The sequence below is a fragment of the Stegostoma tigrinum genome, chromosome 3 (assembly GCF_030684315.1).
Source record: "Stegostoma tigrinum isolate sSteTig4 chromosome 3, sSteTig4.hap1, whole genome shotgun sequence".
NCBI classification, from domain to species: domain Eukaryota; kingdom Metazoa; phylum Chordata; class Chondrichthyes; order Orectolobiformes; family Stegostomatidae; genus Stegostoma; species Stegostoma tigrinum.
The window spans coordinates 105,025,523-105,052,799 of record NC_081356.1 but is presented as its reverse complement, the minus strand read 5'-3'; the positions used below and the strand labels follow the sequence as shown (position 1 = coordinate 105,052,799).

The following is a 27,277-nucleotide window of genomic DNA, read 5'->3' as shown; positions in this document are numbered from 1 at the left end:
ATTAATGCAAAGGAGAAAATTGGGTGGTTTCTTCAAACATTAAGGTGAAAAGAAAGAATGGTAACTTTTCATTTGGGGATGCTTACCTATGCCACTGGTCAAGATTCTATGAAGTCACAATGCTCTAGATCATGGAATTTGAAATAAAAACAAATCACTGGAAATACTCAACAGGCTGAGGCAATATCTGTGGAGTGAGAAACTGTTTAAGTTTTAGATCGTGATTTATTTCCTCATGCTTGAGGTTGTACAGGACATTGGTGAGACCTGTTCTGGAATACTGTGTTCAGTTCTGGTCACCCAGTTATAAGAAAGATGTTATCAAGCTGGAAAGGGTTCAGAAGAAATTTAATAGGATCTGTCTGGGTATGGAAAGGTTTGAGTTATAAAGATTAGGCTGGATAGGATGGGACTTTGTTCAATGGAGTGTAGGAAGTTGAGGGGTGACCTTATAGAAGCTTAAAATCATGAGGGGCATGGTTAATGAAAGTAGGATGGGAGATTTCAAGACTAGGGGGCACACTTTTTAAGGTGAGAGGAGAGACATTTTAAAGACATGAAAGGCAGATGTTTTACAGAGGGTGGTTCACGTGGAATGAACTTGGTGACAAAGTGGTAGATGTGGGTACAATTACAATGGTTTTGAAATTTGGATAGGTACGTGAATAAGAAAGGTTTGGAGGGATATGTGCCAGGAGCAGGCATGTGTGACTCGTTTCTTGAAATTATGTTCAGCATGGGCTGGTTGGACCCAAGTGCCTGTTTCTATGGCTGTATGACTCTCTCAGAGATTTGAAACGTTAATTTAGTTTCTCATTCCACAAAATCTGCTTGGCTTGAGTATGTCTGTTTAAAGTCACGATCTTGTACCAGTGTATATCTAGACAGAAAACCTGGACAAATAAGTGGATAATGCAAATAAGCATCCTCTACAGAATGAACACTGCAATCAGCATCCCCTACAGGAAAAAAACCCTTCATTAAATATGGCATGGAGAAAATTTTGAAGAAAATTCAAATGATGCTGTGGAGCTTATCAGAACTCCATCTAATTTGGATGAGATTTGCCAGATCACTTTCTGTGCTGCTTCCTTCTCATTTATACCTAACTGAATCAGAGCCACTCATTCTGTGACTTTGCTGACATATCAGATATAGTGCCAGTATATCTGCACACCAAATGTTCCTGTCCAAATTCACCCCACTTAACTACTGCCTAATATGTTCCTGGTTTTAGTTACTTCAAGTGCTCTTCTCTCCAGGATCACTTGTTCAGTCGAGATCATTTTGAGTTGGACTAGTGGAGAAGCTCTAAATACTGGGAGAAAATTGGAAGAACAAGCTTAGTAGAAGCCACCAGATTTAAGACTTAGATCAGGCAGCGTCACTGGTATAAAAAATTTGTTGAAGCTTAATAAAGAGGGATTGTATGTCTATTGGAAGGAAAATGTCACCAGCACACAGCTGTTTGGGGTATGTCTGTTCACAAGTATCACTGTAGAATCTAGTATAACTAAGCTGTGACTAGGATGTAAACGTAAAGTGGTTTCTTATGACCCTCTATAAGCAGTTGACCCAAGTATCCAATGAAATTCCAGTGTATAACCTTTGTCCTGGGGGTATTAATGGTATTTCTCTGATCATTGGCATCAAATCTAAGGGAAAGATTAAACTGATCAACCAGTATCAAGTGATAGTGTGCACCTGTTGCTTTAGAATAAATGTCTGATGCCAGTAGAGGCAGTCGAAGCAGTGTTGTCCACATCACAACCTTTTCAGGCAACCCAGTGACAAACAATAAAATGTGACTTGCTGGTGTCTACGATTGGTAAGTCACTTTTCTGAAAAAACAAACTCTAGGTGTGTGCTACTAGTAGGCTTACCTGGTTAACACTTCTGATTACAAAATTGAATTTTCGAAAACTATTGCTCTTGTTGAGGAAGATGAGGTGAGTTGGCTGATCTGTGAAGGCCAACCTTGGAGCATCTCTCTCAGAAATTACATAAATTACTTACTTTGACTACTAAAGAAAATCTTATTTAATGAGTTGACAAGTTTTCTCTCCACATGTGCTTTTGGCTTTGCCTTGCGATCCTAATTTTTCCCTGCCTAAAACAGGAAGAACCAGAATTCGACTTACCACAGTTCAATGATTAGAGTTGTTACCCAAAAAAACTAGTGCTACAGATATGGGGAAGGACCATCTGGTCTTGTGAATCTTGAGTACCTCAACACTCTATTATAGCATTTTGAAATTTCTGCTTGACAGATCATTCCAAACAATTATAGCTCAAGTTTTTCATAATCATAGAAACATAGAATACATTTCTAAATCTGCATCCCTTTCCTTTTAACATGATTTTCCTAATTTCATCAACAAAAAGCATGTATCCTCCATCCAAAGATAAATATGTGGTCCTTACATTTAAAGGGAAGTTTACTAATGTGAACAAAAGTGTACAAGAAATACCCATTGCAATTTCTGAACTCATTTAAGACTGCTCCCTTATGGTGCAGCAGTCTGTAGGGCCAACAAAGGGTTGTTAGACAGTAACAGCTGCATGGGGCAGCTTGTATGTCCTGTCATGAACATAGGTGGGCTTATTTGGTCTTGGGCAAAGTGAGTTGCTTTTTAAACATGATTAGAAGTAACATTCAATATTTTTGATTTGAAGTTCACTATCCCCAGACAAAACTTCCACCCCAGGCTAACTTTTAATTCTGACTCGATGGTTCAAATCACAGAAACCATAGATATGGTATCAAACAATTTGACCCATTATGTCAATGTCATTGAAGAGCTGCCCAGCCTAAACCTGCCTGTGGATCTTTGTGTGATTTTGGCGTATGAGCAGTGTGAATGCTTTTTAATTGACTTCTCTACAAAAGCACTTCACTTCATGCCACTTGCCTGCAGTTCCTGTAGCTGTACAAACTTTTCCTTTTCGATAACTCTAGTTGGCTTTTGATAACCACTACCCTTCCAGGTAGTGAACTGCAAATCCTAATCCCTCACCTGCGTTTTAAATTTTAAAAAAATCATTCTCCCACCATAATTACTTGCTCTGCCAATCACCTTAAATGGATATGTCTGGTTCTCTATCCTTCTGCCACTGGGAACAATATTTCTCTATCCAGATATTTTCAATTCTGCCTCTGTATATTCCTTAAATTGTTGTGTGTACAGTTAGTTAATCAAATAATGACAATTTAAAAGGAGGCTGTTTGTCTGCAAAGTACCAAGTGCTGTCATTGTTCCTTCTTGCAAGTTGTCTTGGGCGCATTACTGATTTTTTTTGTCAGAAGTGTGAACCCTGAGGAGTAAAGAATCACTTCAGATTCATTACAGGAAAATTGAAAATCTACTTAATGGATAGTGTATAATATATCCCTCGTGGTTTTTCTTGTTATACAAAAAGGGTTCTCTTATGACCATAAAACATGGGAATAGAAGTAGACTATTCAGCCCATGATTCTGCTCCACCATTTGATCTGATAATCCTCAACCCTGCTTTTCTGCCTTATCCCTGTAATGATTGATTCCCTTACTGATGTAAAATCTGTCTCATAGCTGTGAATGTACTTAATGGCTCAGCCTTGCTAGCCCTCTGCATAAAATCATTCTAAAGAATCATTACTTGTCAAAAAGTTTCCTTCTCATCTGTCTGGATTTTACAACCATGGCAACCAGGACCGCGCACAGTTCTCAAGCTATGGTTAACAAGTGTTGTATGCATTTCCAGCAAACTAACCATCTTTTATTATTTATTCTCATGGGATGCAGGCATTACTGGCAGGTCCTGCCTCTCTTGCTCATCCCTAATTAGCATTGAATTAAGTGGCTAGCTCAGTCACTTCTGAGACTGTTAAGAGTCAATCACGTGTCCCTGGCATCACGTTGCCCTGACCAATACTAGTTCTCAATTCCAGATTTAGCTGAATTCACATTCCACCAAATGCCATGGTGGGGTCTAAAACCACGCATTCAGATCATTAGCTGTGCTCCTGACTGCTAATCTAGTTGCATTAGCACTATGCCACCCTCTCTCCTCTTTGTGTAATAAAAATAAATATGCTATTTGCTGCTCTAACAATCTCTAATGTACCAGTCCTGCTATCTTTTAAGAATCTGTGATCATAAAATTTGTGTTCTTTTTCACAATTTAGTTTCATCCCATTTATTCTGCGTTTACACAGTAAGTTGTTCTCTGTCCTGTGGTATCATTCATGTAGCCAGGGAAATGTGAAAGTCAAAGTTACCACTGTTTTTTTCCTAATTGCTTTTAACAATCTGGATATGTTTCATCTGGACTTGGGAAATTTATCTTTCTAAGATAACAAACTCTCTTGTAATGTTTATCCCATCCATTGTTTCACACACCTGTTTGGTGAAGGCAGCGATGAAGTATTTGTAAATGCGCTGTCTCTGCAAATGTTAATTTTTGGATCCTTAATTGGCCTCATAAAGGATGACAAATTCACTGGACCTGATGGGTTGTACCCGAAGTTTAAAGGAGGTAGCTGCAGAGGTAGTGCATGAACTACTAGTAATCTTCTAAGAAAACTGCATACACAAGCAATACGTGCTGTCATCATGGTGCCCACTAGGTCTGCTGTGCCTGGAGTTTAAAAGTGAACCAATGAATACAAACGCACATGTGGATAAAATGGTGATTTAAGCCGTGGGTGGGTTGTCTTGAGAGAGACATGACCTCAAAATCAGTTTTCCAAAATGTTTGAGACTGATCAATGGATCAGAGGAAAGTAAGAAATGTAATCAGTTTTAAAGATATGAAAGTACGGAAGGTTGGAAGGAAACAAGTGAGTTTATATGCTACACTTGCCCCCACACCACATCCCTCACCCCTATCCCAGGCCCCAAGATGACATTCCACATTGGCAGATGTGCAGGAGAACCTCTGCTTAATGTGGTATACTGCATCCACTGTACCCGGTGTGGCTTCCTGTACCTTGGGGAAACCAAGCGGAGGCTTGGGGACCGCTTTGCAGAACACCTCCGCTCGGTTTGCAACAAACAACTGTACCTCCCAGTCGCAAACCATTTCCACTCCCCCTCCGATTGTTTAGATGACATGTCCATCATGGGCCTCCTGCACTGCCACAATGATGCCACCCGAAGGTTGCAGGAACAGCAACTCATATTCCGCTTGGGAACCCTGCAGCCTAATGGTATCAATGTGGACTTCACCAGCTTCAAAATCTCCCCTTCCCCCACCGCATCCCTAAACCAGCCCAGTTTGTCCCCTCCCCCCACTGCACCACACAACCAGCCCAGCTCTTCCCCTCCACCCACTGCATCCCAAAACCAGTCCAACCTGTCTCCGCCTCCTAACCTGTTCTTCCTCTCACCCATCCCTTCCTCCCACCCCAAGCCGCACCCCCAGCTACCTACTAACCTCATCCCACCTCCTTGACCTGTCCGTCTTCCCTGGACTGACCTATCCCCTCCCTACCTCCCCACTTATACTCTCTCCACCTATCTTCTTTTCTCTCCATTTTCGGTCTGCCTCCCCTTCTCTCCCTATTTATTCCAGAACCCTCTCCCCATCCCCCCCTCTGAAGGGTCTAGGCCTGAAACGTCAGCTTTTGTGCTCGTGAGATGCTGCTTGGCCTGCTGTGTTCATCCAGCCTCACATTTTGTTGTCGTTGTTCTGTGGTCTTGATCATTTGGGTCAGTGGGCTGAGGAGTGGCAGGTGGATTTTGATTTGAATAAATGTGAGGAATTGTGTTTTAGTAAAACAAACAAGGACAGAACTTGGATAACAAGGTGTAGAGCTGATGAATACAGGCCGAGCAGAAAGGCTGACGCTTCGGGCCTAGACCCTTCAGAAGGAGTACCATGTACAGTTCTAGTTGCCCTTTTATAGGAAAGATATTAAATTGGAGAGAGATCGGAAAAGTCTTACTAGGCTGTTAACAGGAATGGAAGGTTTGAGTTATGAAAAATAATCTGGAAAGGCTGGGACTTTTTTCATTGGAGTGCTGAAATTGTCCCATTGGGCAGAAGCAGCATGGGTTCATGAAGGGCAGGCCATGCTTGACAAATCTTTTGGAATTCTGTGAAGACATTACGAGCAAGATGGACAATGGGGACCTAGTGGATGTGGTGTACCTAGATTTCCAGAAGGCCTTCGACAAGCTGCCTCACGAGACTGCTGCATTAGATAAAGATACATGGCATTAGGAGTCAAGTATTAGCATGGATAGAGGATTGGTTGACTAACAGGAAGCAAAGAGTGGGGGTAAATGAGTGCTATTTTGGCTGGCAGTCAGTGACTAGTGGTGTGCCTCAGGGATTGGTGTTGGAACCGTAATTATTTACAATTTACATCGATGATTTGGAGTTGGGACCATGTGCAGGGTGTCAAAGTTTGCAGATGATACTGAGTGGCAGAGCAAAGTGTGCAGAGGACTGTAAAACTTTGCAGAGGCCCATAGATACATTGTGTGAGTGGGCAAAGGTCTGGCAGATAGAATACAATGTAAATAAATATGATGTCATACATTTTTGGTAGGAGTAATAGTAAAAGGGATTATTACTTGCATGGTTAAAAAGTTGCAGCATGCTGCTATGCAGAGGGACCTGGGTGTCCTTGTCCATGAATCACCAAGGTTGGTTTATGGATACTACAAGTAATTAGGAAGGCAAATGGAATTTTGTCCTTCATTGCTAAAGGGATTGAGTTTAAAAGCAGAGAGGTTGTGTTGCAGCTGTACAAGGTGCTGGTGAGGCCACATCTGGGGTACTGTGTGCAGTTTTGGTCTCCTTACTTCAGGCAGGATGTACTGGCACTGGAGGAGGTGCAGAGGAGTTTCACTATGTTGATACCGGAGTTGAGGGGAGTGGATTATGAGAGACTGAGTAGAATGGGATTATATTCATTGAAATTCAGAAGATTGAGTGGGGATCTTTATAGAAACATATAAAATTATGAAGGGAATAGATAGAATAGAAGTAGAGAGGATGTTCCCACTGGCAGGTGAAGCTAGGACAGGAGGGCATAGCCTCAAGATTAGAGGGAGCAGATTTAGGACTAAATTGAGAAGGAACTTCTTCACCCAGAGGGTTGTTAATCTGTGGAATTCCTTGCCCAGTGAAGTAGTTGACGCTACTTCAGTAAACATTTTTAACGCTAAGGTAGATTTTTTTTTTGAACAATAAAGGAATTAAGGGATATGGTGAGAATGCGGGGAAGTGGATCTGAGTCTACGAGAAGATCAGCCATGGCCTTATTGAATGGCGGAGCAGGCTTGAAGGGCCAAACGGCCTATTCCTGCTCCTAGGTCTTCTGTGCTGGAGGTTGACAAGTTTATAAAATCATGAGGGACATAGATAAGATGAATCGCAAGGGATTTTCCCCCTAGGGTAGATGAGTTTAAAACTAGGCGGCATATTTTTAAGATGAGGAGAAAGCTTTGAAAAAGACATGAAGGGCAACTTTTTTTACACAGTGGTTCTTATGTGGAATGAACTGCCAGAGGAAGTGCTTGACGCAGGTACAGTCACAACATTTCAAAGACATTTGGATTAGTGTATGAATAGGTTAGATTTGGAGGTATGAGCCAAATGCAGGCAAGTGGGACTAGTTTGGTTTGGGAACATGGTCGACATGGACTAGTAGGACCAAGTGGTCTGTTTCCCTGTTCCATGCTGTATAACTCAATGGCTGTATAACTTGTAGATTGTAGGAAAAGTCACAGCCGACTAGAAAACTGCGAGTGAGCACCCAATCACAAAAAGAGAGGGAAATAAAATAATGCATAGACCATTTAACACCTGTCAATTGGAAAAATGTTACAATCTATCATAAAGGGACTAATAATAGAGCATCTAGAAAGAATAATCTAATCAATCTGATTCAAGTACTCATGAAGGCAAAATCATGCCTGACAAAATTATTAGATTTCTTTGAGGATATCACAAGCTTGTAACAATCAAGAATTAATTAAAAGGGGAGCAGTATGGATTTTCAAGGGGTGCTTCATAAGGTACTGCACAAATGGCTACTTATTAAGAACCCATGGATTTGTAGTATGAATTGAGAGTGAACTAACAAATAGACAGTTGGGCTAACAGGTCATTTTCAGGATGATTGTCATTGTGGTGTACTGAAGGAACAGTGCTGGGACCACAATTATTTACAAAATATAGTGATGACTTGATTGTGGAAAGTGAATGTACTGTTGTCAAGTTTGCAGATGCCACAACAAAAAATGGGAAGGCAAGTGGTAAGGTTGACGAGGGTGGGTTAAAAACTTTGCAAGTGATACTTCATTCTCTCTGTCACAGTGAATAATTGAGGAGCTGAATTTTTTTTAAATGGAGGAAGACTGCAGAAAGCTGCAGCACAGAGACTTGGGAGCCCTTGTGCATAAATCGTACAAGTTCAGCAGGTACGAGTGAAGGCAAATGGAATGTTGGCAGTTATTTACAAGGGATTGCAGTATGAAAATATGACAGTCTTGCTAAAACTATATAGGGCACTAATTAGACCACAGCTAGAAAACTGAACAGTTCTTGTCACCCAGGAAAGATACACTGGCATTGGAGGCAATCCAGAGAAGGTTTGCTAGGTTGATTTTTGGGTGTGGAGGGATTTCTGTATGAGCTTATGCATGTTGGGCCTGTACTTGTTTAAGTTAGAATGAAAAGTGACCTTATTGAAACACCAGATTCTCGGAGTTGTGCTCCTATGGAAGAGTCCTGGATCAGAGGGCACAATCAGTAAGGGACCCAAGGGTTTTCGGGATAAGGCAAGAAAGTGAAGTAGAGGTTATCAAATCAAGTGAGCATAATCAGATGGGCTAAGTGGCCTGCCTCCTCTTATCTCTTGTGCTCCTGTGGGTTGCCAACTGAAAAAGAAAGGAGAGGAGGAATTTGGAGGGTTGTGAATATGTAGAATTCCTTCCTGAAGAAGGCTGTCAAGGCGGAACCGAGTGTGTATTTATGGTTGAGGTGTACAGATTTCACGTTAAACTTCTAATCGGTAAGGGAATCAAGGGTCATGGGAAAAGGCTGGAAAATGGAATTGAGGATTATAAGATCAGCCATGATCTCACCGAATGGTGAAGCAGACTCAGTGGGCCGAACAGCCTACTACTACTATGTGTCATGGTTTCTTGCTGTCTCTGTACTTATAAAATATGTTTGAATTTTCCTTGATTTTTGGGTTTTTTGAGTCCTGTCTTTGTTTTTCTAGTTTCCCTTTTTAATTTTGCCATCATTTTCTGTATTCCAAGTTTTCAGTATCAAGTTCTTCGTGTCTGACATAAGCTTCCCTTTTTGCCTTGTTTTGGACTCTGGCTTGTCTTCCAGGGATCTCTAGATTTAGGTGTTCTGTACTTTTTCCTGTGGGAAGAAGTTTCTGTAAGCTTAAATGCCTCCTAGTGCTCTGTGAATTTAGCTTCAAATACCTAAATTGCTTTCGCTCACCTTGATCTCTCTCCTCTTATTGCCTTTCTCCATTACCCTAGCTATGGTAAATCTAGTGATTGAGATGACTGCAGAAGTTCTCCACCAGTTTTCCTGAATGCACTTTAGGAACTGTGCGCCCTCTTACTTTTTTACATGGATTATAACCAGTTCCAATCAGAACATTTGGAATTCCCCAGTATTATGGTTTGTCAGCTATTTGCGGCAAATTTGCTCTCCACCTCCCTCAAACTAGAGGTTTATCAGCATGCACCCACCAGTATTGTTGGCACTTTTTGTTTCTCACGTCGACCTGTATCACCTAATCTGATGATCCTCCTGACATCGCTTTGCACACTGTGGATTTTTTTTTAAAAAATCAATTATAGCACCCCACCTTTTTTATTCCCTGTCTATCCCATCTGAAGACATTATAAGCAGGAAAACTAAGGCGTTGTTCCTGCTCGTGAAGTCAAGTTTTAGGAGTCGTTTTGAAAACAAAATTTAAAGTTCCATGTGCCAATCTCGACTGAAATTTCATCTGTCTCATCTACTTTTCTTTTGCCTTTAGGTATACACTATAAAACTAAACTCTTTTTGTCTATTGCCCAAGCTTTGTTCTGTCTTCCAGTGTCTTCTGCTAATTTTCTGCCTTTCATTTCCTCCCCTGCTTTACTTTCCTTCTGAACCTATGCCCAGATTCCTTTAAATTAAGTATTCCATCTGTTGTTTTGGGATTTGAATTCATGTGCAGTTTATTAGTCCAGGCCTCTGGTTCTGAGATCATCACTGTGCTACAGTTCCCAAAAGCCTACGTATTCCTATTGATATACAAACAAAAATCAGAGGTGGAGCTGTCAAACCTGTCTCTGCATCTCTTCAGAGCCAAAATGCCTGCTAAACACAAGAAATGTATCAGTTACTCATTACTGGTGTTGCAAAAACTAATTTCCATGTCTGTCAGGATCCCAAATTGACTTCAGTAAATATCTGTTCTTTTGTAGGTTTTCTTACCATTTATTTGTAGAAGCTTAGGAAGTTTAATAAACTTTGCATTTCTGCAGGAATCCTAAATAACTTGCATTCTGATTTCAGAAAGGCCATAGCTTGCGTGAAAAACTTGCTGAAATGGAAACCTTTCGTGATATCCTATGCAGACAAGTTGATACACTACAGAAGTACTTTGATGCATGTGCTGATGCTGTCTCTAAAGATGAACTCCAAAGAGATAAAGGTGCATTCATATTTTCTTGAACATGGGATATTTTGAACAGCTGATGCAATGAAACAATGTGACTTCACAATACCTTTTGAAAGAAAGCAATTTAATTTTTCTTACTGAGTTCAAGAAAGAAATGTAAAATGACCAGAAGAGCATGTTGATTATATTTCTTCTTCCTTTCACTCAACCCTTGGATATTTTTGAGTTTTTCATGAAATTCTGGAAATTAGAGTAATTTGGGTGTTCTAATGTTTTGAGAATTGAACACTGCAAATGTTTTGTTTACTGAAAGTTTGGAGTTACATATCTTTTCAGCAAGATTTCTTAAAAATCTTGATTTTAACCTTAATATAACTTGTTGAGACGAGTGTTTACTGTCTTTCAGAGAAAACAGTACTTCAATGGGTATGTCAGGTCTTTAGGATATTAATCTGCAGTATTTATCTTGAAGCTTCTGAAGCATAGCAAGTAAAGACTACAGATTCATAAGGATTTGCTTATTTGCGGCGAAGTTCAAACCTTTTTGGGTGTGTTCTCTAATTTTGGAGATAAGAGTTAATATCTGAAGTTCTACTTTGATAAGATCTTTGGAGCATTGGCGATCTGTTTTATCAATGTTCCTGGTAGTGCTGCTCTGTAACTGTAACAGCATTTGTGCCAATCATGTATCCAGAAAAATTCAAGTGTAACAGTTGTAGCTTTTACTCAGCTTAGCATCATTCATAAAACTCTCAACACTTAAAGACAGCCATTATTGGAATGTGTGAATACAGTATATGTACTTGGACTGGTAGGATGATGTGGCTAAAACTGATAGAAAAACAGTAAGAATTGGTCCATTCAATGAAAGCCTAGAATAATGTATTAAAAGTTCAATTTTGCTATTTTAGTAGTTGAAGATGATGAAGATGCTTTTCCAACTACACGCTCGGATGGAGACTTTATACATAACAATAATGGCAGCAAAGAGAAATGCAAGTACTTTTTTGAAATTTGTAGCTTGAATGCTTTACTGCTGTAACCTTTTTAAAGTCATGAATTTATTTGTGAATGAGAGGTTTCTTCTGCTTTTAAATTAACAATTTAAAAAAAAATCAGTTTTTATTTCCATGCTATATCATTGACTCTGCTATTGGATGTGTAAGCCAGATCCTTTCAATCTTATGAGTAGATTTAATTGTTTTTAGTAGATAATTCAAAAGGTGCCAAATTGTGATTTAGAAAAGTAATTATAATTAATGACATAGCTACAATCAATCATATAACTAAAAATGAAGTATTTATGTCTGATATTAAAAACATTGGTCAATTATGCTTGATTCCACATTCACCTAATTACAATATGTTGCAAAATATAGCACTCAATTTATAGAATAGAATGAAGTGTTTGCTGCATACTGAATTTTGTATTGATTGTACTTGCCCCTCTTATCACCTGAGATTACATTGTGAAATCTCCCACTAATTATGTTTTGGGGAAGACTCATTGAAAGTAAACTTTGCCTATAAATATTCTCTTTGTACTTTGCCAAAATTTTATGAAACTCATCTCTGACTAAACTTTCAATTACTTCACATTATTCGCACTGGTGAATTGCCATTGTTTCTTTTGCTCACCTATATAATGTGTCTTCATATGGTTCATTCGTTGAAGGCATTCTTTAAGTACGTAAACAGAATACCTTCTGGTGCTCATTCAAATTTGAAGTTACAAAGCCCAAGTTTTTCATCCCCAGAATGTTTGGTTGTGAATATTGACCCTTTTCAGATACACACGGAGATATACCCCTCCAATGCTCTTTTTTTTTCAGAAAAAAAGGTGCAGTTTGCAAATATGGGTAACAAGAATACTTCCAATCAGTTTTTTTTTTCCGTATTTATTTGTCCCCTCAGTGTTCCTGTCATTCTGATGAAACTAAAATGTTGCTATACATGGAAGATTATCGGGTCAAGTGGTCCTTTGGTCATGTCTTAACAATTTTGCCTCAAGTTAAATTGTTATGAAGATGAATGTCAGAGTAATTGAACATTCTTCAATTGAAGCACAAGCTTAGCAAGCAAAACGATGTCTTCCATAATGAGCTTCTTGAAACCTTGTGACCTTGAATGAATAGCTTCTGTGGCCCTTCCACTGTTTTAGAAATCTGAGTTGAACCAAACATTTGAAAGTAGATTCTATGTTACAAAATACTTGAACTTTTGCATCTATTATTTTGGTGCTGTATTTGTTTTGCATATTGCAATGTCGAGGAGAGAAACATAGATTTTTATTAACAAAAATTATTGCATGATTTGTTATTGTCATGGTTTTCTTTACAGCCAATTGAGTTTCACATGTTCTTAGAATCTTGTGTGTTTTTGATATCCACTGTACAGTATTTCCATGTGTGACACCCAAAGGGATTAATGGAATAGATTTTAAAGGTGAGGCTATCACCTTCAAAGCTACTACAGCAGGAATTCTGGCTACACTTTCTCACTGTATTGAACTGATGGTGAAGCGAGAAGACAGCTGGCAGAAGAGAATTGATAAGGTAACATTGAAAGAATCGGTTGACCATATTTTGGTTCTAAAATTCTGAATTTATACAAATACTTAACATTGCTACACATATCCTTCGTTTTTAGAGAGATCAGAGCATGAGAAACAAGTGGTAAATGTATGAAAAGGGAGAGAAACTGTTTGACAGTAGAGTAGGTTGTAGGTTTGCAAAGAAGTGAGGATTTTTTGAGCTAGTTTCTAGGTTAGGGTAGAGAAGTATGTAGTGATCTCAAGATTATGTCTGTGCGTGAATTAAGTTGGGGCAGAAAAATGTCAATGAATGATTATATGATGTAGAAAGGAGAACTTTAGGCTTCTCATGTATTGTCTTTCACAGAAAAAGTTACATTTTCCCTCTCAATGACAACAAGGTAACCTATGACCTGGAATATTGTCCCAAACAGTGGTATGGTCATATTGCTATTATAGAGTCCCTCTTGAACAAGCATGTCCAAGTCTTCAATATTTTCCTTAATCTACCTTTCATACAAGCTTCCCTATCTACATCAATTCATTACCTCCAATACCATGAGCTTTAATATTGCCTACTAATCTCCTGGTTGGGACCTTGTCAAAAGCCCTTTATAAGTCCAAATATGCAATATCTACTGATTCACCCTTATCCACTCTACTGGTCTCTTCAAAGAATTTCAGAAGCTTTGTTAAGCATAATTTTCCTTTCAATGAATCCATGATGACTGCTTTCCAAATGCTCAGTTATTACTTCCTTAATAATTGACTCCAGCATTTTCCCCATCACCAAAGTCAGGCTAACCAGCCTGTAATTCACTGTTTTCTCTCCATTATTTTTTTCTTGAACTAATGTAACCCCACCATTTTTTGATCTTAGGGTAGGGTAATGGGTCAACACAACATCATGGGCCAAACGGCCTGTACTGTGCTGTACTCTTTTATGTTCTATGTTCCCACGACCCTCCCGTTCTGTGGAACTCTTCCAGACCCTACAGAATGCTGAAAAATGATCACCAACGCTTATGCTATTTCTTGGGCTAATTCCTTAAGTACTCTGGAATGCAGAACATAGGGCCCTGGGGACTTTATCAGGTTTTAATCCTGTCAATTTTCCAAATACCATTTGCTGATAAGAATTTCCTTCAGTTCTTGGTTGACCCTCTGTCCTGTAGCATTTCAAGAAGGTTATTGTGTCCTCCTGATTGAAGACAGATCTAAAGCATTTGTTCAACTGGTCTGCCAACTCATTGTCCGTTATGAATTCACCTGACTCTAACTGTACGAAACCTACATTTGTTTTCACTGGTCTTTTTCTCTTCACATATCTATAGAAGCTTTTGCAGTTGATTTTTGTTTTCTGCAAGCTTACTCGCGTATTCTATTTTCCCCTTTCTGCATTTGTTCTCATCTGCTATTATTTAAATTTCTCCTAATCCTCATGTTTGCTGCTTTTGGGCCAATTGTATGCCTCTTCAGGTTTGTGAATTCCTTCCTTGGGTGGTCTTATGATTGAAGAGGTCAGATGTTTGAATGTCTGATCTTTGGGAACATAGGACCGAATATTTCATGAAATAGCGGGATTGGATACTTGATACCTTTTCCTTTCGCTACTACTGAGCTTCTTCAGCGTTAAAGTTTCAGTTCCGGTGACCCTGACTCAGAACTCCCAGGGTTTTCTTCATCAGCATTTCACCTCAGTGTAGACTCAGCTCGATTGTCACCAAACTGATTAGGAAGAGGTTCTTGAAATGTTGTGTTTCTGCCTGTACCACCCTTACTGGCATTTGAATCCCAGATTGTCTCCATCCTTGATGAATAAGTGTTTCCTCACTCATCTACTCCTTCTGCCCCTTAACTTAAATCCTTGCCCCCGGTCATTAATCCCTCCACTCCTTCCTTTCCCTCCTCCTCCTCCCTCCCCACCCCCCCAAATTTGAAGGGAAAAGTTCCTTCTGATTTACCCTACCTATGCCCCTCTTCGGTACATCTGTCATATCACATCTCAATGTCCTCTGCTTGAAGGAAAACAACCCCAATCAGTCCAATCTCTTGATGTTACTGAAAGTCTGCAGCCCAGGCATCATCCTGGTAAATCTCCTCTGTGCCCTCTCTAATGCTATCACGTTTCTCCTAAATGTTGATTCCAGACTTACACACAATACTGTATAATAGGAAGGATGTTGTGAAACCTGAAAGGGTTCAGAAAAGATTTTCAGGGATGTTGCCGGGGGTTTGAGCTATAGGGAGAGGCTGAATAGTCCAGGGTATTTTCCCTAGAGCATCGGAGGCTGACGGGGTGACCTTTATAGAAATTAATAAAATCATGAGGGCCATGGATAGGGTGAATAGACAAGGTCTTCCCCCTGGGGTGGGGGAGCCCAAAACTAGAGGACGTAGGTTTAAAGTGTGTGAAAGCAAAAATTTTAAAAGGGACCTTAGGAGCAACTTCTTCGTGTAGAGAGTGGTGTGTGTATGGAAGGAGCTGCCAAAGGAAGTGTTAGAATCTGGTACAATTACAATATTTAAAAGGGTGTCTGGATGGATATTTGAATGGAGGGTTTGAATAGAGGTTTAGACAGGTATGGGCCAAATGCTGGTATATGGGTCTAGATTTATTTAGTATATCTACCGGGCATGGACAAGTTGGACTGAAGGGTCTGTTTGTGGTGTATACCTCTGACTTGGTAAAAAGTAGAAACCTGTACTTTGAAATGAGATTTGAGGACTAAGAGACACAGCTGGCTGTCAGAGAGACAAGTTTTGACTTATTGTATTTTATGTGTGAACTTGCTGTTGTATATTAATGGCCACTGAGCTGCAAATTTGTTCTTTTTTTAAATCTTATATGATCTGTGATATACAGAATCAACTGAAAAATGTGTGTACTTTCAATCCTTGAACTTCCAGGAGATTGAAAAGAGGCGAAGATTGGAAGATGCTTACAAGAATGCATTGTCAGAGCTTAAGAAAAAGTGTCACTTTGGTGGACCTGATTATGAGGTAAGAAGTCAAATTGTCAATTAGTTTCACTGCATTAAATAGTTTGCTTGTTTCTTGAGGCCTTGCTGTCAAATTCTGGTTGTTTGAATTGAATAGAACGGGAATCCAAGCAGAAAATAGTGATTGGAAATCTTGTGGCTTATCAAACTTCCACGTGCATGTCATCAGTACATTATTAATTGTCTTGAACACTGAGAATGTTGGGCTGTATTGAGTCAATGCCTTCATTGTTCTGAACATTTTTGATATCATGAACATTAAACTTTCAAAATTCCAATATCTCTCCTTACTTCACAACGGAACAAGTGGTGAGTATCATGTAACTGGGACGTGATCCTATTGCCATCCAGCTTTCATGTAGCAGATTTCCCTTTAGGGATAGCCAAACAGAAATTGGGAGTAAGGAATTTGGTGGATAGTAATTAACTCCTTGGTAAACAATTCCATCACTTGGAGCAGGAAACGTGAAGTTCTGAAGATATATCATTCCTAAATCTCATTTAATTTTTTTAATTTTAAAAACAGGTAATTGGATTTAATGATCTAGAATTTCTTGAACAGAGCATCTATAGGCCCTGCTCAACTAATTTCTACTTCTCTGAGCCTTTTGACATGTGAGCTAGCATGTTAAAATCTATAAATCTTGACTGATAATCCAAAGCTGGCACAACACTGTATTTCTTGATGCATTTTTCCAGTTTTTTTTAAAAAAAAAGTTCTTTTAATTATCAAATTTTTTTGGTCTGTTTTAATGGCCATTTAGGATCCCATGGGGAACTTCAAAGGAGTGTTCTGCTCACACTCAACCAGAAGCATAAACGCAGATTAGTAAACAAAAGCAGAAATTGCTGGAGGAACTCAGTGGATCTGGCAGCATCTGGAGACCATGCAGTGTTAGTTTTTTGTATCCAGTGACCTTTCTTCAGACCGATGACCTTCTGAAGAGTCATTAGACTTGAAGCATTAACTGCTTTCTGTTTACAAATGCTGGCAGACCTGCTGAGTTTCTCCACTTTCAGCTTTTGTTTTAGATCTTAAACATCTACCATTCTCGGTTTTATTTAACTGTTAATCCTTTGCTGTTTGTAGAGTCTTTGTAGCTGCCTTTTTTCTATATTAGCATTGGGATTGGTCTATATTGCATTCTGTATTTCAAAGCAATTCCCTGTATATCCAATGTTATGAGAGATTTCCTAGCTGTGATGAGAGAGTATATGATTGCAGGCCTCTTCAGCTCTTTTTCTTCTATTGGAATGCTTTGTTTTATTAGGAAGGTCCGAACAGTTTGATAAATGAGGAAGAATTCTTTGATGCCGTTGAAGCTGCTCTTGACAGACAAGATAAAATTGAAGAACAGGTACTTTTCCCTTTATTTTTAAACAAAGCCATTTAATAAATGTTTTACATATTCCAATCAACTTTCTGCAATCACTAAAGGCTTTAAAGCATGCTCTTTTATCAGTTGTGCTTTTGGTTTGTAACTGAGTGCTGTAATAATTTCAATTTTTAGTCTCACACAGAGAAGTCAAGAATTAATTGGTCAGCTGCTCTGCCGTTTGGTGATTCCTTCTCAGCAGTTGGTACACACAGATTTGCCAAACAGGTATGGTGACCTAATTATTTTACTGGTAGGTCGGAAATTGCTTCAGTACCGGCATTACTGAGTGTATTTTGCTGGCAAAATCCCCAAATGCCTTTGATTCTACTCGAAATATCAGTTTTGAAGAAATGTAGTTTATTGTTCTGAACTTTTTATTGTAGAAGTCTCAAATCAGCAGTTCCTATGGAGAATGCATTGTGAAGATCTGCACTCCAATTGGTTGCTGACTCCTTGTGATGTCACTGAAGCTCTGCTTGTGGTAGTATTGGTTAGTTGATACTTTCATACATGTAACTGGACTCCCAGCCTGGTGCAAAGTATCAACAAGGGAGGGGGAAAGGAAGAAATTTTGAATTTGTCTGTGGAAAAACAATGTGCTAAAAAGCCCGAAATTGTCATCCCTTGGGTGATGATGTGCTCTGAAATTTCACAGTCGTGGCACATCATGTGTAAGTTTGGTCTTTCATTCCAATATTTGTTTCTGTTTGCTCAATACATAAAAATGAGGGACTTCAAAAATTATTGGAAATTTTTTTCTTCTCAACTGCCTCATTCAAAGTGCCATCAGGAAGTTACTGTGGTTGCTTTTGTTGTGGTAGTGCAATCTCCCTGTTTTTTTCCTCAGTTTCTTTTTGATAATCTGTTTCAATGAACCAGTGAAATCCATTTAAATTTGCATTTGCAAGCTGGTAAAGAATTGGTGTACATTTTTAAGCTTTGCAACATATAGAACAAGTTTAAGGCCATTGCAACATTTCAAAATGAAATTTAGTTTTGCAGACTTGAATGAAAATGATTGTTCCTTAATATTTTGCCATTTTTTGCTGTGTGGAGGACTAATACTAATATATCTAAGTGTTACCAGTTTTTGAAAAAAATTGTGTAAGAGAAAGTTTTGCATAAGGATTTCATGGATTTCACCAGATTTTACTAAAGCTTTTATTCCAATATCAGAAGTATTTGAGGCAAAAATATTTAATAGAAGTTCTATAATTCGTGCTTGATGACTTGTTAACTACATTTTAATATACATCAAATCATTCTTAAAACTATGCACCAGTTGTGATATGTATGTAAAAGATAATGCATCATAAATTTGCACTTGATTGTGGCTATTACCGTAGAATTGTCTTTTCTTCAGGGTTCCATGCGGTAGAGTATGGTACATGGTTGCATGACATCATTGCGGCTGTTCTCGTTTCTTTAAAGCTTATTGGCTGTTTAACACTTTTTTTTGTGGTGAAGGTTAATGTTTGAATGCCTTGTTGTGCTGTTGTTCTGAACTGGGTTTTTCTTTGTCTGTCTCTGTGGTAGCCCTTTAGTCGCTCTTCCTCCATGTCTTCCATTGATCTAGTCAGTGCCTCAGATGATCACAGATTCAGCACCCAGGTACTGTACAGACTCAGTGGTCCTTCTTTGCAGCTCACTTCACTTGACTACTTCACCTGGGTTTGCATCTACATCATAGAGTTGGTGATGTTTGCTGACTGTAACTTATTCCCTGAGCTTTGTCAGCATACCAGCTGTACGACAGATTATTGCTGTAATATTTAAAAATTGCTGTTGTAATGACCATCAGTTTATTAAAAGCAAAGAATTGTATAAAATTTCTACAAGTCAAATCTTATTCCTTCAATATCAAAGCAACATTGAAAACAAGGAAGAAAGGAGCCAAATTACAGCTCAGCTATGAAATGAAATTGTGTGTTAACATTTCTATGGAATACGTTAATCCAAGCATCACTGGTATAGCAACACATTTCATAATAGCATGCCATACCTTAAGCCTACCATTACTAATGCAATGATCTGAAAGCCTTTAAACTCATTTATACATGTAACTTGCTGAAAGCTTTCAGTTTTAGAAATTTATCCATTGCAACTAGATTTCAATCATTTTTAAGCAGGTTAACGTCTTTTGTACTGTTGGAAATTTGCTTCATTTCCACTCGAAGAAATTCACCTAGCGCGTTGCCCTTTCTAAGAAAATTGTGTCTCAGTTATTTGCTGTTTAGAATCATCACCATCTTTGAAGCAGGCCCACCTACAGTTTTTGTTTGTCCTGTTTGAGGAAATATGCCCTTTTATAGTGAAGAACATTTTTATGTTCACAATCGTTTGTACTTTTTTTTTAAATTCTGTGGTCTTTCCTCTCCCTATCTCGTACATCAATTTTTTTGATTGTGGAAGTTAGCCATCACTTATCCTCAATCACCCCAGTGTCTCTTATTAGGGAGAGAGATGAAGCACTAAGTACCCCATAAGGGTAGTGCCCTAGAACACAGTAGCATTGAACTTGTATTGTTTTGAAGAAATTGGTGATAAGTGACTTACCTTCCCAGAAGCATCTTTATAAGGTCCAAGGCACAGTAGTGATGTGTTATTGACAAATACAACAATGATTATTACGTAAAATAAAACAACTGCAGATGCAAGAGATCTGAAATGAAAACTGAAATTGCTTGTGAAACTTACCTGACTTGAAATGTCAACTCTGCTTTCTCCCCACAGATGCTACCAGTCCTGCTGAGTTTAACCAGCAGTTTCTGTGATTGTTACATTCTTGGGTAGATAGCATAGGTACCATGGTAAATGAAGGAACTTGCAATCTTGTCAATGTCTGTGGCCGTCTTCCATGTGAACTTAAGGTAAACCCCAACAGCAGTAAGCTTTAGTGTACTCTGAACATTGTCCTTCAGATTCTGGAGCCTTTATTGCCCCAGTCCTCTGAATTCTCCTGGGAAAAGCTTTAAAAAAAAGCCCATCATTAAGTATATTGAGAAAAGTGGGTGAAGCAACTGTGCTATAATATAAACAACACATTTTCAGAGCCACTGGCCATTTAGGAAATTAAGGTATAGGTTTTTTTCTAAAAAATAATATTTTGTATGTTTAATCTTAAATTAAAAGTTAGTTTTCTGTTTCCCAAAAGTACTTGCAACCTTCCAAACCAACAGATGCATTGGTGAAGCAAGGTGGGAAATGTACATATTAGTGTCAGTGGTATCTGAGTTCCCTTTTGTAAACTGTTTTTAGGTTATATTTGAAAGACATTTGATGCCTACTGCAAAAATCCTAGTCTGTTTCAAAATCGGCCCTTGTTTGTACCAGAGATAAAATTCTGCAGACAGGTATTTTCTCCTACCCTCGTACTGTTGTTAGCTATTCTAAAACTGAACAGAGCACAATCCAATGAGTAATTATTACCTGTAAAATTAGAGTTGTTAAGTAATTGTGCCCATTTACTACCTTCGTTGTACCTTCAATGCATCAACATGCTCTTGAATTTTAAACCACTATCAAATAGCTACAATAGTGTTAAAACAATATTATAATACACTCCTGTCTGAAAAACATTAACATTTAATGCCAATAATAAGCTAGTTTGTATCTACATTTTTCCCTGCTACAGTACTTGGTGTGTACTAATGTCAAACTTTTATAGGATGTCCACTTAACATTAAAGTTGATGGACAAGTTACTTGATATTTTCCTGATTTAATATCTTTCAAACCATTGTTAAACTTTGCAAATTTCCTCTTCATTTTTACCTTTAGGACAGTGACATGATGTGCTGTTTTGTTGCTGAGAGCTTTTGTATGTGGTGTTGGATGACCTTGGAGTATTCAGCATTTTAAAAATATTTTGTGTCCTTTTGTATTTGACGTATACAACTTTGGTTTGTCCCCAGGTTCTAGAAAACATGGACGCGCACATTCACGCACCCTGGATGCATGAGTGTGCATACATTCTGAATAATGGTCATGATAAACGTATTGGATTGTTGTTTATGATGGCCTTTAGAAAAAGAAATCAGTTGTCTTTAGCCTGGCCTGCAGGTAACAGCAGACCCATAATCTTGACATGTATTTGGCCTCTGAGCTGGCCGAGCAAGTTATTAGTTTAACTTGCATTGTCTGAAAAGGATGAATGTGCAAGCTTACAGGCAAAATTTGGGGACTAGCACTAGTTGAGTAAGTCATTCAATCCTGATGCAGACTGAATGGTCCCCTTTTGCACTAAGAATTATGTAATGCACTCCATTCTCAGAAAATGCTACACTCTTCTGTGACTAATCGGTTCTCAAAACCTAATGCATCTGTCATAGAAGATAATTTTGCTTTTCTAGTCCCAAGCACCAGGTGCTTTATTGGATACTTGGCAGTTGTTGTTAGCTATGTTTCCACTGGTGGTGGTTATTTTGCAAATAGTAAAATACTTTTTAATGGCATTGTATTACTAATGAGTTTTTATGGAAGAGTTGCATTTGGCACCACTGACCATCTTCAGCATCTTTATACAGCTGTTTAGTATTTGCAAGCAAAGCAGCTCCTTTTATAAACCAGTCACGGAAATGCAATGTTTTTCACATCAAAATATAAAATGACATGTAGGAAGTAGGAGATTGCCAACTCCAAATGTAATAGGTGACGATCCTCTTTCACAAAACAGGCTTTCTTTTGAATGGAGAAAAGTTTTGAATTTGTATTGCAGTAATATAAGGATCGAATCACATGCGGTGTCTAGCTTGATTTATTCACCATTTCACTACCTCCGGATTTCATGTTCTTACAAATAGACTTAAGTTGAAACACCTGAGTGAATTCTGCTACTTGTGTAAGCACACACTTTCTTAGTTTGTTACAGCATTTGGGATGTTTTGTTGAAAATTTTCTGGTGTACTATACACCCACAGTAAGCAGATTTTTTCCTATTATGTTTAATGAACCCATTTAACAACTCAATTTGCTCAAGTTACTACGTCAAATTAAATAGGCAAAAGATCAGAGTTCCAATTTGTAAAAGGGAAATTTTAGAACTAGTGCTGGAATAGGCTTTGGAGTGGTAAATGAATTAATTGGGCTACCTTCAATGGTAGAAAAGATGCTGTGATAAGCAGGCTATCATGATGGGGAATAGATTGCAGCATCTGTTATCTTATACAGTGATTCTGTGCTGATTGTTTAAATCTTGAACATGATATTTAGACTTCCAAACACTTGTTGCAATTGGATACATGTTGATTTTATTGCATGCACTACTGCTTAGCTTTATGTAAGCCTAAACACGACTTGATTGCCAGCAGAGAGTTATTGAATTGGTAGGCCGTGAGTGGTAATTCATCACAAATAAAAGCAAATGGCATATTCTTGCTGTGATATCAAAATTATTCTTAGGTGGTGTATAGATAATCTTCTAAACACTCCTAACATTCTTAATCTTCCAAAAATGCTGCCTTAGAGTATATGGGATTTTTTGGCAAAAGATGATGAAATCTCTCTTCCTCAGTGACAACCTGCCCCCAAATAGGGAGAGTAATAATGGAGGAACAAATAGATGGCAGACCAATTAAATACTTTTATTTTTGTGAAGACAGAACCAAATAATGTATGTCTCCACAGTCCCTGCAGACCATGAAGGCTGCTCATTAGACAGCGACACCTGGTGGTGAGTTTAAACTGACTGTCAGCACACTTGGGGCAAGGTTTTAAGGTAGAGAAAGCAGATCCTTCGTGGAAACTTCAGCCGGTCCAGGAATTGAACCTATGGTACTGGTGTCATTCTATATCACAAACCAACCATCCAGTCAATGGAAGCAATCAGTTAGCTTAATGTTGGTGTGTTGAGCAACAAAGTTCAGCACAACATCGTGGGCCAAAGGGCCTGTGCTGTACTGTTCTGTGTTCCAATTTCAAAGGAATTTGAATTTAGGAGCAGAGATGTCTTGCTGCAATTGTGAAAGATCTTGGTGAGACCACACACAAAAGTATCGTGCACAGTTTTTTGTGCGCTCTTAATCTGTGGGCTGACATTCTGTCTATGGAAGGAATGCAACCAAGTTTTACCAGATTTTTTTTCCTGGGAAAGCAGGACTGAACTATTTCGACAGACTTGGTACGTTTAGGACAATATTCACTGGGGTTTAGAAGAATGATGGGGAATCTCTCAAACTTATAAAATTCTAACAGGACTGGACGGGGCAAACGCAAGAATCATGTTCTCGATTGATTGGGGTGCCCAGAACCAGGCGTCACAATCTAAGGATACAAGATAGGCCTGTTAAGACTAAGATGCAAAGAAATTTCACCCAGAAAAGATCAGCCTGTGGAAATCTCTGCCACAGAAAACTGTTGAAACCAGACCATTGAGTGTTTTCAGGGAGGGGTAAGATATAGTTTTTGGGGCTAAAGGGATCCAAAGGTTTGAGGAGAAAGCAGGAGGAGGGTACTATGACGGATAATCAGACGTGATCATAATGAATGGCAGAGAAAATTCATAGGGCCAAATGGCATATTCCTCCTCCAGTGTCCCATGTTTCAATATTCTTTTGGTCACAGAATATTGCTAAGTGACAGCATAAAGTTAAGTAAGGGGCAGATCCAAGGGCCAGTCCTGAGTTATAAAGTAGTGGTGGGAAGCCATTCATCAAGTTTTTGTCACACTGATTAACTCGGTAAAATTTGAGGTCAGCAAGAGGCAGAAATCATATGAAAACATTGAGAATTTTTGTTTTTTTTTGTTTGAAAGGCTATGGAGAGTTAAGGTAGGCTTTGCTAATACATTTCTCCTTAGCCTTGACCTGGAGGGGGCAGGTTTTGAAGGAGTTGATTTGGCTTATGAGCATTGATGCCATGTTCCCCTTTTTCTAACAGTTGGTATTTGATTCCAAAACCTTGAAATTGGCAATTCTAAATGAAATTGTAAGGCATTCAGTTACCTTCCATTTTGTTGACTTCAGCTGCCCCTCGATTCTAGGATGATGTCTGTTCAGGGCCAGGAGATTCTGCCATAAGGTGGTTTTTTGTGACTGAATGGACCAGTTCTTTAGAAATGAGGAGAATGTCCCCACGAGGTAGTTGGACCTAAAGTGCGGGATTTACTTCCTTTCCTTCACTGCCTGTCTTCCTCATCCTCCAAACTTTCGGTCTCAAAAGTATGATGCAGCTTTATGGACAAGTTGGCAGTATTTAGGCAAGCTTCTCCAGTCATTATGTGAACTGTGGCAGCGTTGACATTAGAGCTTTGGAATGTTTCTGTAGTGGTTTTCATTGTCCTCCCCTGGAATATTGGCTCTTTTAGAGTTGAGGAAACGGGACCTGGCATGAAATGTGCTTCTTTTTTTTTGGGCCAACCAGACACTGTCCTGTCTAAAGTAATTATTATGCAGGAGTTTTGCATGAATGTTTGTGGAGCCAGGAACACGCTAATATTGTTCAGCAGTCTCCCGTTTGAGTCCTGAGGATTTGCCTCAAATGTTGCTGGAATTTTGCTTGCTCTCTGTCTCTGCTCAGTCCAGGTCTCACTGCAGGACAGTACTGTGGTGATGGCAACTGTTGTGTACCAGGACTTTTGTTGACTTGTGGAGAACATTGTTATCAAATGCTTACTGCTATAATTCATGGAAGGCTAAGCTTGCATGACTGATCTGATGTTGGAGCTCCTTGTCAACACTGTCCTTTTGGAGAGAGGTTGCCGAGGAAAAAGGAAGTGTTCGACATTATCCAGAATCTATCCTTCACTACATATTGGAGGTGGAATAGTTGACTTAAAAGTTTTGAATTGATGGTGTTTTGTTATAGTGAGCCTCTTATGCAGAGCTGAAGAGACTGAGAAAGGTTTGCAAATCCCTAGGAAGAGTCATGGGGCCTTGATGCAAGCAAAAGCCCTCTAGCTTTGAAGACCTTGGTTGGAATACCATTAGGAATGCAAACTTTGCTTTTCATCCATTTGGTTGCTGCAGTTATTCCACCAGTACTGGTTCACTCATAGATTCTACAAGAGTGTACTGGGGGATAGCATTGGTGATTGTTCATCAGTAATTGAAGGTGTCAGAGTCACCGACCACGCTATTTATTTAATTAATCCAGGATGAAGATCCTTTACTTTTGAAATGTTAGCGTGGTCGTCTTCAAGGCCAAAGTAGAATTTTACCATCTTCGTTTGCATGAAGTGTTGTACTGTAAGCACTGGTGCTAGTGGTGTAATGATTTCAGCTGAGCTACATGTGAAGTGTCATGAGTTAAATTTTAGTTTAAGTCTTAACAGACCGTAGGGTTACTGACCCATTAGAAAGAAAGAACTGGTGGTGATTTAACAGAAACAGCAATTGATGGAGAGGCTCAGCAGGTATGGCAGCATCTGTGAAAACAAAAATTGGAGTTAACATTTTAGGGTCTGGTGACCCTTCCTCAGAACTCAGTTTTGAGTTTTTATTCTCAGAGATGCTGCCAGACCTACTGAGCTTTGCCAGCAACTGCTGTTTTTATTCTTGATTTACAGCATCAGCAGTTCTCTTGGTTTTTATTTGGTGGTGATTTAACCTGAGGGTCACTCAGTCTTCAAGGTAACCTCAGCCAGTGTGGGAATAGTATGGGAATTGAACCCGTACTATTGGCATCACCCACATCACAAACCAAATGTCCAGCTAATTGACTCCCCAGCCTCCGATTTATACAATTGGGGACTGCACGTAAAATGCTTATCTGGATAGCAAAACCAACCATGGACATCAGGGTCTTTTCTTTCAGTCTTTGCATTCCTTCAGTAAATGCATCTCCTGTTTGTTCCTTCAGTTGCCAATTCCTGGAAGGGTGGTACTCATGAGTTTTGCATTATGAATTTGAATACTTCCAGAGTTGACATGATATGATTGCAATAGATTTCTGGGAAACGTCAGCTTATTGAATCAGAAATACAGCAGGCCCCAGGACTTGGACTTAGAATGTAAAATATGATTAATGACCTACAGCCTTGAGCGCAGAATGCCATTTCAGAATTTACAATTGATACAAAAGTTGAAAAGATAGCTTTCCTCAAAGTTAACTGAGTGGAGAATGTCAGAAGGACATAGGTTGGTGTAATAGATGGAAAGTAGCAGTTGAAATTTAATACAGAAGAATGAAGTGCTTACTCTTGGTAGTGAAAAAGCAGAGACAAGATTTAAAAAAAATACAATTATGAAATCAGTTCAGGAGCAGGGGGACCAGAGTATGTATACACAAATCAGTGATCGTGACAGGACAGTTTGGGAGAGCATTCAATAAAGCATATTGGCATTGTTAGAGACAGAGATTTTACAGAGGAACCTAGGTCCCAGGTTCAGTCGTACAAATCAATCTAAGTTAAAGCTCCCTTACCACACTGGTGGGAGAGACCAGACTCTGCTCCAAAGCTGGCTTTCACATGGCACCCAGTTGCCCCTGAGATCAGAGGACATTGACATTCTACCTTTTCCGATAAAGTACAGGATGTTTATACATACCGCATTAGTGGTTACTTGCGACATTGACGTTAGTGCTTGCCACATTCCCTGTGAATGCATGATCAATGATGGACAACTTCCTGGTCTATCTTCAGTCATGCAACTCCTGCCTCTTGCTTATCTTAGTACAGAAAATTTAAAAAGGATGTTAATTTCCACCAGTTGCTATAATATTTGTAATATCAGCTGTGTAATATCAAGTTACTTATTAAGTTGTTTGTAGTTAAACATAATACTATGATT

The 27,277-nt window shown here is 39.0% G+C and overlaps 1 protein-coding gene across 7 annotated transcripts in view; it reads left to right on the top strand.

Moving 5' to 3' along the window:
* Positions 1-27,277, top strand: part of LOC125450798 (ceramide transfer protein) — a 100,786-nt gene that overhangs the window by 55,704 nt on the left and 17,805 nt on the right. For 3 of the 7 annotated variants that reach the window (XM_048526989.2, XM_048526988.2, XM_048526986.2), the window contains 7 exons: positions 10,531-10,669; positions 11,548-11,631; positions 13,034-13,191; positions 16,080-16,172; positions 17,443-17,529; positions 17,683-17,775; positions 19,087-19,161. In XM_048526989.2, the coding sequence (XP_048382946.1) occupies positions 10,531-10,669; positions 11,548-11,631; positions 13,034-13,191; positions 16,080-16,172; positions 17,443-17,529; positions 17,683-17,775; positions 19,087-19,161 (729 nt within the window). The remainder of the gene's footprint in view (positions 1-10,530; positions 10,670-11,547; positions 11,632-13,033; positions 13,192-16,079; positions 16,173-17,442; positions 17,530-17,682; positions 17,776-19,086; positions 19,162-27,277) is intronic. The other 4 variants (XM_048526990.2, XM_048526987.2, XM_048526993.2 and 1 more) reach the window with 2 other exon arrangements.